At 35.8% G+C, this 12,495-nt stretch overlaps 1 protein-coding gene across 1 annotated transcript; it reads right to left on the bottom strand.

Moving 5' to 3' along the window:
* Positions 1-2,196: 2,196 nt before the first annotated feature.
* Positions 2,197-3,546, bottom strand: LOC111404533. The gene is made up of 3 exons (XM_023033326.1): positions 2,697-3,546; positions 2,422-2,573; positions 2,197-2,244 (listed from the first exon to the last, which is right to left on the bottom strand). The coding sequence occupies exons 1-3, from the start codon at positions 3,544-3,546 to the stop codon at positions 2,197-2,199; spliced, it is 1,050 nt and encodes a 349-aa protein (XP_022889094.1).
* Positions 3,547-12,495: the final 8,949 nt, after the last annotated feature.

Genomic DNA, 12,495 nt, shown 5'->3' with positions numbered 1-12,495 from the left:
ATATTATTGTGGCACTTCTTTATGTATGTAAGAGTACCGTCGTGTCGTTATTTGTTTAGTTGACTATTCTTGTCGAACATGCTGTATATTTGCGTTTACCAAATTAACTTCCATGATAACTTTGATCTCATTATATCATTTTTGGTTATTGAAGTGCAGATGACAGTGCATGAAGATGCCTCAACCCCATCCACGGTCACTGCATCGCAACTTGGAGTTCACGTACGGTGCTTGAAAGGGGTGAACGTTGTATGAACAAATTTTATGTTATTGGTTGCGATGATTTTAGTATAAACAGGTCCAAATTCAGTTACACTTTTGCTTGCCAAGCTCGTCCATGTAATTGTTTATGGTTGCAATTAATGTTGTATAAACCCGGTACGCAGGCGCACATGGATGATCCTCGATTTTTGTACATCATGTCTGAATGTGTTATATCAGAAGTACTTGTACAAAGCTGTCATTTGTTGCTCTTTATGCAAGCGCGTGTGAGTATAAATTATGTATTTCGGAATTTCCACTAACTCGAGAGTATGCAGTGTAGTTCGATGCGTCATCTAAAAGACAATAATTTCGGAATCTCGTGAATACATTATGATTTTCATTTTTGAAATGAGTAAAAAATAAGTAACATCATAGCACAATTCATTTAAGTTGTATTTCATGTAATGTTATAACAAATACATGCAGCAACATGAAAAAAATCTTACACATGGGTGTTAAATTGAAAAGTTTTTTCTCAATTTCTAGAAGGAGCACCACATTCAAAAACTGAAAATGGAATTGAAAACTGTGCTTAGCTCATTTTTAGTCATTGTCAGAATAATTCAATAGTCATAACTCACATTGGTACTAATCTTCCAACCCCAACCACCATTTAAGGACATATCCTAGGGATTTAAGTATAATTAGACTATCATCCATCACATAGTTGTCTATCAGATTTTAATTGTATGGGGCTTGATGGTTGGGGCACTAAATGAGCTTCAATGCATCTCTCCAAAAAATCTACTATTTATAGCATGGTAAGTCCACATTATCATTGACGCCTGAAATATTTACACTTGAAAATTCATGTTGCAGTCTCTACGTTTACTCCTTAACAGGATCAGTAAATATTTTCATATCAAAACAATGGCATCATCGACAGGAAGCAATGAATCATTCAAGCATGAGGAGCTGCTACCAACACCCGGTTCGTCCCCACTATGTCCCATCGTCATTGCTTCGGACGATGACGAAGTGAGTTTTGAACGTGGTACGAGAGCCACATCCGTTGTTCATTTTCTGAACCTCGACGATGTTGCAAGTCAGGCTTCCCAGAGTCCGAAGATCGTGCTTGATTGGGTCGTCCCACTGATGGTTCCGGTGGAAGTTGAGTCTGACGATAACGCGTGGTTGGCTCATGTTCCATCTCCCGAGATCATTGTGATTAGCTCCGATGACTCTGAACAAGATGGTTCGAGTGTGGACAATCAATGAAGTGGCTAGTATGGGTATGTGGTGCATATGAAATAATGTATAGTTCGTAGGGATAGATTTGGTAACATAGTTCGACAATGGTGACCATGAGCACCTCCATTGTCTACGTACTGTTTTCTTCATATTTTGGTAGATTTTGATATTGGACCTACTATGAACAAGGACAGAAACAATCTATCGGGAACGGCATGTAGACTGTCGGGAATGACAGATTAACTGTCGGGATGTAAGAGCATAGGTTCATTTGTGTACGTATGAAACTTGTTTTCCCCTGTATGGATTCCTTGTTTATTGAAAATTGACGTACCCTCGAATGAATAAGTTCACTGTATTGACAACGTAGGTTGGTCGGGATTACTTGGTTCGGGCTTAACACATGTACTTGGAAGCATCGAAAAATAAGTTATTTTTAAAATTCCTTGTAGGTGGAGTTAGGTGTCTATATGTACGTGGTGTCTTATGAATAAGTCCGTATGGAAAAAGTACTAATCAGGTCAGCCCTAAATTATCCTTGAAACATACCTTTTTGTTTGTTGCTAAATTAGAAGACGATGTCTGCTGTTAAGAAACGATAATGAAATGTAAAAGAAATGTTATGATTCAAAATATCTGTGTAAGTAGAGAGTTGAATGGGTAACATTGTAGTCATGCAGGCATAAATATTTCGGACAAGTCATATTATATACTCTATAACCAACTGTCGGGATTGACACTTTAACTGTCGAGATGTTCTGAAGGGATATCAACTACAATGTCTTCTAACTAGTTGGGATCATACGAAACACTAATGTCAGCAAACAAACGACAATGATAACAAAATGAGAACATTTACATTCTTTCATTACAAACGACATAGGGGTGCTAGTTTACATACAACTTCAACCACTTTCGAATAAAAGCCAATTTATTACAAACGCATATTTAAACGGTTCGTGGTACAATGGGGTTGGAACATGTGCTCCGATTATGACCTAGTCCACCGTAGCGAGTGCATTTCCTGAGTCGTGTGACGGACTTGAACCTGGATCGCTGACGTCTTGTGGGTGGTCTACCTGGAGGACGACGTACATTGGGTGGCCTAATAGGAGTACCTGTAATTTCGTATGGGATTATCCAGTCCACTTCACGCATAACGGGATATATAGCTTCGCTATAGGCACCTCTCCAGTATTCCGATGTGTAATACGGTGAGCATAAGTCGTACAATGACATACCTCGCAAGTACGCAGCTCGAGTGGCATGAAGGCATGACATACGATTAATTTGAAACTCACGACAAGTGCAGCTGTTATCAGAGAAGTCGACGATATCCGTGTCATTAGATATTCCAACCTGTGTTAACTGTTCTGTCAAGCCATGAGCTCGAAGCCTTGTACCTGCTTCAAATGTTGTCCGTAACTCGTTCTCCATCCTCAACGACAGCATGCCAATACATGTGGTTGCACTGGTTCGACTTTCGTGAAACCACTTTTGCATAGTTTGTCGAATGTGTTCGATCAAGCACGTGATCGGTAATGAACGGGCATGTCTCAACATTGAGTTCAAAGATTCGGCATTGTTATTTGTCAATATGTTGTACCTTTGACCAACAAACAGTGCTTGTGACCAAAACGAGAAACCTGCACGCTCTAAGTACCCGTACGCTCTTGCACTTACCCTACGGATCTGTCCCATAAGTCTTTCAAACTCTTCGACCTGAGAAGTTCGTTCAGCTCGTTTGAATAGAAATATTACACTTGCGTTATTGTACCGCTGGACTAAGTTCTTTTCTAGATGCCGGATACAGCACCCATGACGGGACTGAGGAAATAGGTGAGCAATGGCATTGGAAATGCTATTCTTCCGGTCGAAAATAAAAACCAATTCAGCAGAGTCGCCTATAAGCTCTTTCAAGTTGGACATAAACCACATCCACGATCTATTTGTTTCAGCATCAATGATCTCCCATGCCAAGGGATATATCTGTTTGTTGGCATCTTGACCGGTTGCCATCAAAAGTGTACCTTTGTATGGACCTTTCAAATGACTACCGTCAACACAAATAACCGGCCTCAAGTAGCGCATGTAGCCACGAACGCTTGCACCGAAAGCTAGGAAGAAGTAGTGAAACCTATTATGGGAATCAACTTCGATGTGGGTTACTGTCCCTGGGTTACGCTCTCCTAGAACGTGACAATAGGAAGATAATTTTTGAAAACTATCCCCAGGTGTACCATGTAGCATATGTAAAGCGGCAACTTTCGCCCTATGTGCTTTTTGGCAACTTATTTTGATACCAAACTCGCGTTCTATGTCACATGCAATAGTGGTAAGATCGTACAACCGGTATGGATTATCCAATTTTTCCAAAATGTGCTAGACAATTACAGAAGTAGTGGCATGTCGATGTGCATTACGACGGATATCTACCGAACATGTGTGCACATGGTTGAATTTTCGGATCATGAATATAGAAGTCTGTTTCACACTCGAAGCAAGTAATATCCACTTGCAATTATGGTCTACACATGCAACGGTTAACATTTTGCGGCTTGACCTGCTTACATGAAATTCAAACTTGTCTTGCAAAGCAAGTACACGAATTTTCGAGTACAACTCTTTCTTGCTCAAGAATATTTGCCGTTCAACAAGATCGGATGTATCCACAGCTGTAATCCATTGGTCTGTACTCGAACGAATATGTTGTGATGACATTCGAGCATCAACGTCTGCAATACTAGTAGCATCTGTACCATTGAATGGGTCGTCCAACATATCGTCTACAGGTGTAGCCCCATCATCAAAAGTCCCCGTTTCGACTGCATTATTCACTGGGGAACTAGGCTCATGATTCATGTCATCGTGTTCTAAGTTCTGGTGAACATCCGTTGCGGCAAACAAATGGTCGCGCAAATTCGTATTCCTACCCATGTCAACAGTTCACATATTTGTCTCCACAATAGTAACGCACAGAGCAGTTTCCGTATGAACAGATATGTACCACATGAGGTCTTCATCTTCACGTATTTCAGCTGGCGGTATATTCATGTTCGGGACTTTGAATTTCAATTCCATTTCGGTGTGCGGATCGATAATGCCAAGTTTGTCATTCAACCGTAACAGAAGTCCGGCTAGGGTAATATTTCTCGGCACTAAAATGGATGTGGTTTTGTCCCTGTCCACTTCCATTCGTCATCCGCGTGAATAAACCTCCCCCCATGCGATAGGATGAATCTCAAATGGGTGATCATACCTAAAATAAAGGGATTACAACGATAAGAATTATGAACAGTTAATATGTCGATATGTAATAGCATCGAAGGGGCACTTTCGAATATTTAAACCGATGCAATAAGAGAATGTGAAATGCAGGGTGTCAACAGTTTTCAACTGTCAATTTTAACAGTTTAAAATTCTATCCCGACAGTTTATCTATCGATCTCGATAGTTTATAAATGTCGAGTATATATATATATATATATATATAGGTACGAGCCTTACTCAATTCAATATGATTGAATTGAGGCTCGGGAGGAGAGGAAAGGAACGACCCTGACTCTATTCCTTAACAGGAATAGTCGGGTAGGAGCTCAGTAGCTACAAGCGGTAGTTCTCCCCCCTAGCCCCCAAGGGGGTAAGCTACAGGAAAGGAACCGATCCCTTACTCCATTCAGTGCCTTCATGGCGGGAACGGGCAAGCTCTTAAGATAGAAGTGGTACGGCCCTTTACCCCCTCGTATCCACCATATGAACAATAGCCGCCTTCTTGTAGCCTGTAGGAAGAATGAAGTAACCCATTGGTTGCCTCTTCGCAGATCCACAACCAAAAGCAGAAGCAGGGATCCGGGAAGACAACCCAAGCTAGAGAAGCAAGACTTCATTTTGGCTTTCCTTGATCAACAGGCCGTCAATCCTTTCTTCGACCTCAAGAGATTGAACAAAGGAGCCACCTTCTTCAACCCGGCATGCCTACTTCCTTATTTCTAAGGGGAAGGGTCTTCCAGGCAATAACTGTAGTAATGGGAGCAACCCTACTTCGCAGCTATCAATGTCCGCCTTCTTGTACCGATGTTGTCCTTCTATATAACGGAAAGAGGGGCTCGGGCCAAAGAAAGATCCATCTATGCCTCTAGTTGAAGCCCTTGTTCAAGCGCTCGTACGATTCGAAGTTTAAGGCCTGTTTGTTTGTTACTTTCTCCGAAATATTAATGGTTATAATCAATTCTCAACTACAATAATTATTCCATTGCTTTACAGATCTCCATAAAAAATGACTGCTTCATTAAATATGGAATAGTTGACATTTGCCTAAATATTTTTGGTATATTTTCCCTTTAAAATGATTTGAAAAAGAAAAAACAATACCATCATCATTAATAGTCGTTTTAAAATGCTTTCTTCAGTTTGATGATCATGTTGCTTTTACTATGTGAAAAATAATAAGCTATTACATAAAAATATAAATAATTTGTAATAATTAATCTCTCCAAATGGATGATGAATTGAATAGCAATATATTTTTGATGAAGGAAAAAAGAAGATGAAAGAAAATGGAGGGTTTTTTCAAGAAGGGATGTATTTGATGTGTACTAGGATTGTTTTGCCTCTTTTATCTTTTTTTACTTCTTTTAAATTTTTTTTTACGTCTTTTCTCTTCTTTTTTTTTAATCAATTCATATTATACAATAGAATATACATTTACTAATCATTATAATATACAAATTAAATAATGAAATCATTACAATTGAACCATTAATGAGCATTTAATGCTCCTAAAAATGGGAGATTAAGGGTAATTTGGACATTTTCCACCAAAAAAGTGACATTTTGGATAAAATTTAGTGCACATCAAAAGTTTTATAGCAATTTTCAAAAAAGTGTCATTTTTGATAGTTTCCCAACCAATAATTTGAACGAGGAGACATTATTTGGTGGAAGAATTCATGGACATATTTGTAATTGTGAAAATTATCGAGTAATAAGAAATGAAAACAATAATCCAAATTTTGTAAAATTTGTTGAGTCGATTTGCCAATCCTCCTCCATATCAAATGGGTTACTTTATTTCAAAGTTTTGATACTTAGACTACAATAAGTTCGTGGACTAAAATGTTAATTCAAAAAATAAAAAATAAAAAAATTATGGACCTCGAAATTTTATCTAGGTAAATAATTTTTATTAAGTGTTCTAGGGATTATTTACAACCCATGACATTCGACGGATGTCACATTTTCGAACTAGCTCTTTCGCTTTCGATTTCATAGTGGACAATAGTTCTCTCAAAAGCTTAAATGACAACCTTGTTCCCCTTTGATGATTTATGCACATTCTTGAGTGAACTTATGAGAGCACTACGTGTCCTTTCTCGAAATCTAAACACTTCAAATAAGGGTTGTCTGCCTTCTAAATGATACCGTACATAATGTCAGGTGATTGCGACTTTCAAACTTACTCTAACTTGCCAGTTATTTTGCTCGCTCACTACCTTTTTATATTTTCACCTCATATAAATGGACGATGAAGATTGTTTGATTATACAATTTGAATTACTAATACTTTATCTTGACACTTGTAATAAATGTTCTAGTAAAGTTTTCAATCCAACCTTCTGGATATCCCATGCTCACATGCAACTAAATTATCTTGGAATGTTGCTTCTTAACCTTGTTTGAAACATTACAAAGAACTTTGTTACAAGTCTCTCATGGAATTTTGACCTTACTGATAATGTTTTCCATATTTTTAAAGTTCTTCCGCAACATTTTAAAAGTCATATCACACCACATCAGGCAAAAAGTTAAAAATAAATATCATACAATTTATAGCGTTCAATCTTTATCAGCTCTGTTCATTTGTGTTTCAATAAAATGTCCATGGAGAATGTTGAGAAAAAAGAATTATTTTTTAAGGGAATAAGTGTGTTTTTAAGTAAGGTAACTTAGTGGTTATAAATGGCATTTAAAAATATATCAAAATTCGGGGGAAAAAATCTCGCTATTTTAAATGGCCAAATTTTAAAACATAAATTGGATATGATTGTTAATTTACATATTAACGTTATACATTAATTTTAACCATATTTGCAGGTCCCCCACTATTATACACCACTCATTTCTATCAACTAGTCAACGTTGAATTTATAAGTGTTTAAAAATAATATTTAAATATGCATGAATGTTAATTAATTTAAAATTAATACTAGGAAATATATATACATGACAATGAATGTTAAATCATATTCTTAATTTCTAATTAAGTAAAACTGGATGTTAATTTGAACAGATGAACGTAATTAATGAAATGCACTGTTGTATGTGAAAAATTCAAATTAACTTATAATTAGAATTAATAACACTCAAATACATAAATGAAGATAAATATTAATTAAATGAATTTGAATGTTAATTAATCGATAATTAATAATACGAAATTCATACATTAATGAAAGCTCACATGTCAAATGAATTTATCAATTGTACATGTATGTTGATAGTAGCTAAATAGTTAAATAAATTAAATACATATTGAAAAATGTAAAGTAAAAATATCTCCAGTGTAATCGTAGATCATTTAAAAAACTATGTTTCATAAGTAAAAATAAACAATGTCTAAAAAATTCTCTCTCCTACAAGTTGACAGAGATTCCATCAAGGTTACATGGATAAAAATATATATAGAGAGTGTCTAGAGCTCCTTATAGATTCAAAAGCTTTGATAGACGAATTGACTTAGTAATATATCTAGAGCCAAACATGACTTCATTTTTATTTTAAGAAAAAGGACTCTAAATAGCAATACATATAATGTATTGGAGACTAACTTTTTACATATTCATCCCACTTGTAAAAATGTGTTTCTCAAAACAACACTTTAGTAAGGACAAAAATGTCAATTGGACGTGGAAGGCCCAAGTGGCAGCCCCCAATTGGATGCTAGACCCTTACTCGAGTTGTGCTTCTTTAAACATTATCCCAATCGTCCATTTTTTATCAATGGTTGAGAACTAATCTGATACAATTGATTTGATATTTGAAGGGTCATTCCAAAAGGACGGAATTTAATCTTGGTTTTTAAACTTATGGGTCCTTCTTTTGAAACGCTCTCTGGTCTTCTATGAGAGATCTTATTCTTCTATTTTGGGTTTCTATTTCTGTGATCTCATATGAGATCTTAGTCAGTTTTTGTAGAACCCTGTGAAATATATCTTGCTATAGTAATTTTGGCATGTTGTACGACCTGTGATCTATTTTGTTAAATAGTAGGGTTCTTGGTTTATTGGTGATTAAGGTGTGATTTGTGAGATCCTTTTGGATCAAGATAAGATCTGGTGTCTGATTGTGGTCTCAGTGTTGTCTATCTGTTTCTTGGAAGGTTATTCTGCACATAATGAACGGGCCAGCCTCTGAGCCCCCAGATTAGGCATTTTCATTGAACTGGGTAAACAATCATTTGTGTTTTTTACTGCTTTTGTGTGTGATTGATCGATTATTTCTCACACGAGCACGAAAACAAAAGGGTAAATCCTTAAAAATCTGGTATCAAAGCCATTAGGGTTTTTGGGGCAAACCTCCTTCGAGTTAGTCTTTTAAAGAATCATTTTCTTGATCTACTTTGAATCTTATCTGCTTTTATACTGAATATTATTTATGGGAATAATTACTGAACGTTTTTCTGATAAGTGCACTAGCTAAAAGCTATTACTGGTGATCTTAGCTTCTTGGGTTTGAATGAGCTTCTTGAAAGGTGGTCTGGGTACTTGAATTTTGACTAGTCAACCGTGCAATGGGTAAGACTGTTCTATTTCTGCCTTTACTGATAATAACTGAAAAGCATGTGTTAGTTGGTCTTAAGATTGGATGATACTAGTTGATAAATTTTAAGAACAATCTCATTCTTGTGTATGGTATCTGTATGAGATGATATTGAAGCATGTTTTAAGTTGATAATCTTAATATATTGTATTATGTGATCTTGAGATTAATTACTTGTTGGCTTTGCTGTGATAGTTTGCATACTCTAGTTGATACTGCATTGTCATTCTCTAGTCAGTTTATCTTTTATTATTGCAAGAAAAAAAAAACTTTTTCTACACTTAACTGATCAATTATTAAATAATCACTTACGTCCACAGGTAATCACCACCCTTTTACAGAACCTATAATGGGTTTGAAAGTCGAGTTGTCTCAATTCTATGGAAATGGAGATTATTCGATTTGGAAGCAGAAAATGAGGGTCATATTAGTCCAACAAAGGGTTGCTAAAGCCCTGGATGATCCTAAAACTTCTTCTGTTGAATTAAAAGCTAAACCTGATGAAATTCTAAATATGAATGAAATTGCTTATAGTTCAATTATCTTGCATTTATCTGACAACATTGTGAGATAAGTTGAAGATGTTAAAACCCCTAGAGCTTTGTTGATTGCACTTAATGCATTGTTCTTGACTAAGACATTGCCAAATAAAATCTACTTAATAAAGAAATTGTTCATGGAGACTGGGAAAGACTTAGAAGCAAATTTGAATGATTTTAGTATTTTGGTAAGTCTTGCACACAATGATAAGATATTTGATGATGAGGATCTTCTAGTGAGACTGCTTAACTCAATGCCTGAATCTTATATGGATATAAGAAATGTTATAAAATACTCAAGAGATGCTTTAACTTAGACTATAGTAACCAATGCTTTAAGAGTTAGAGAATTAGAGGTCAAGAAAGAAAATTAATCTAATTCAAGAGAAGAGAGGGTGTTTGTGAGAGGAGGAACTAAAAAGAAATAAAATAATTCCCAGAACAGAAGATTTAAATCTAAATCCAAAGGTAGATCCAAATGCAGGGATAGGAGCAATAAAAAATGCAATCATTGTGGGAAATAGGGCATTTTAAAAGGGATTGTTTTGAATTGAAAAGGAAACATAAAGATCAAAGCACTATTGACCTAAAAATGCTACTGTTAGTCATGATTAGGATAGTCTCCTTGTCATGACTGTGTCCAGTAATGATAGTGACAATTATTGGATCTTAAACTCAGGATGCACATTTCACGAGTCCTAACAGATCTTGGTTTTACAATTACAAACCAATTGAACCCAAGAAATTGTACATGGGAGATAACAATTCTCAAACAGTACATGGAATTGGTAACATTGCCATTAAAATGCATGATGGCATTGTGAGACAAATCAAAAATGTTAGGCATGTCCCAAATTTATAAATAAACCTCATCTCATTAAGGATTCTCGAAGATGAATGGTAGACATTTAAATTTGATAATAACATACTAAAAGTAATGAAGGGATCACTTGTTGTTTTGAAAGGGCCCAAGAAGAATAGGCTGTATTATCTTATGGGAGAAACCATAACCGCTCAAGATAATAGTTTTTAAACTGTAACTGAAAATGGGTTTGAACTTTGGCACAATAAATTGGGACACATTGGGGATAAGGGCCTAAAATATCTAAGTAATCAAAAGTTACTAGGGAAAGGTATAATAGAGCCTCTTTAGTTTCATGAGAGACTTGTGTATTAAGTAAATCACATAAGGTGAGTTTTAACATAGGGTCTTATACCACTAACAAACATTTGGATCATGTTCATTCTAACTTGTGGGACCTGAAAGTCACCCCACCATTGCGAAAAATTGATACTTTCTATCTATCATTAATGACTATTTGAGGAAAGTATGGGTTTATCCTCTGAGGGCCAAATCTGAAACCTTTCAGAAATTCAAAAATTGGCTTAAAATAACTAAGAATGAGTTAGATAAAAAAACTAAAAACATTAAGGAGTTTTGCAATTTTGAGTTTGAGAACTTTTGCAAACAAAAAGGGATAGTCAGATATAGGACTGTTAGAAACACATCCCAACAAAATCAGGTTGCTGAAAGAATGAACAGAACACTCATAAACAAAGTCAGATGCTTTCTTGTCAGCTCAAGACTAGCAAAAAGGTTTTGGGACGAGGCTGTTTGTACTGCTGCATATCTTATAAATAGGTCCCTCAGCAGTTCTGTTGGTTTTAAAACACCTCAAGAACTGTGGTCTGTGGATTAGAAAACCACCTAACCTGTCACATATTAGAGTGTCTGGATATGCTGCATATGCATACCAAACTGAAGGAAAATTGGATCCTAGGGCAACCAAGTGTGTTTTGCTGGGTATCCTGAAGGTGTAAAGGGTTATAGACTGTGGGTCTTAGATGTTAAAGGAATAAATATTATCAATAGTAGGAATGTTGTATTCAATGAATCTAAAATGCCATGTTTAAAAAATAAGACTGAAAAACATGTTGAACCAAGTGAAAGAAACACTTTCATAGATGAGGTTAAGTTAGCTAGGTTCATTTACTCACCACCTGAGGACAATGAACTTGCTGCACAAGAAACTGTAGGGAGTGTTGGGAAGCCTGATTAAGATGAAGGTAGTTCTCCTAACATAGAAATTGAACTTGAGAATGAAACCACTCCAAACAACCTTAACATTGAAATCATTAATCAAGACTACCAATTTGTGAGAGGTAGAGAAAGGAGGCAAGAAATTAACAATTTGACTGATTTTGCCTTAATTTCTGGTGAAGCATTAGAAAATTCAAAACCTTCTTCCTTGGAAGAAGGTACAAGCTGCCTTAATGATACAAACTGGAAAACTGCAATGAAGGAATAAATGAAATCTCTAACTGAAAATAAAACTTGAAAGTTGGTAAAAAAGCCTAATAATCATAGAATTGTATAGTGCAAGTGGATTACAAGTTAAATGAAAGAAATAACTCATCAGACCCCTTAAGGTATAAAGCCTGGCTGGTAGCCAATGGCTTTAACCCAAAGAGAAGGAGTGGATTACAATAAAACGTTCTCACCTGTTATAAAATACAAAACCATAAGAATGATTCTTGCTTTGGTTGTTCAATTCAATTGGAAACTTGAACAATCAAATGTAAAACTGCCTTTCTTACTCAGTGAACTGGAAGAGGATATTTACATGTGTCAACCTTAAGGTTTTGAGGTAAAGGAGAAATGGGACTTTGTATGTAAATTACA

The sequence above is a fragment of the Olea europaea genome, chromosome 11 (assembly GCF_002742605.1).
Source record: "Olea europaea var. sylvestris chromosome 11, O_europaea_v1, whole genome shotgun sequence".
NCBI lineage: Eukaryota > Viridiplantae > Streptophyta > Magnoliopsida > Lamiales > Oleaceae > Olea > Olea europaea.
This window is presented reverse-complemented; position numbering and strand designations above follow the sequence as displayed.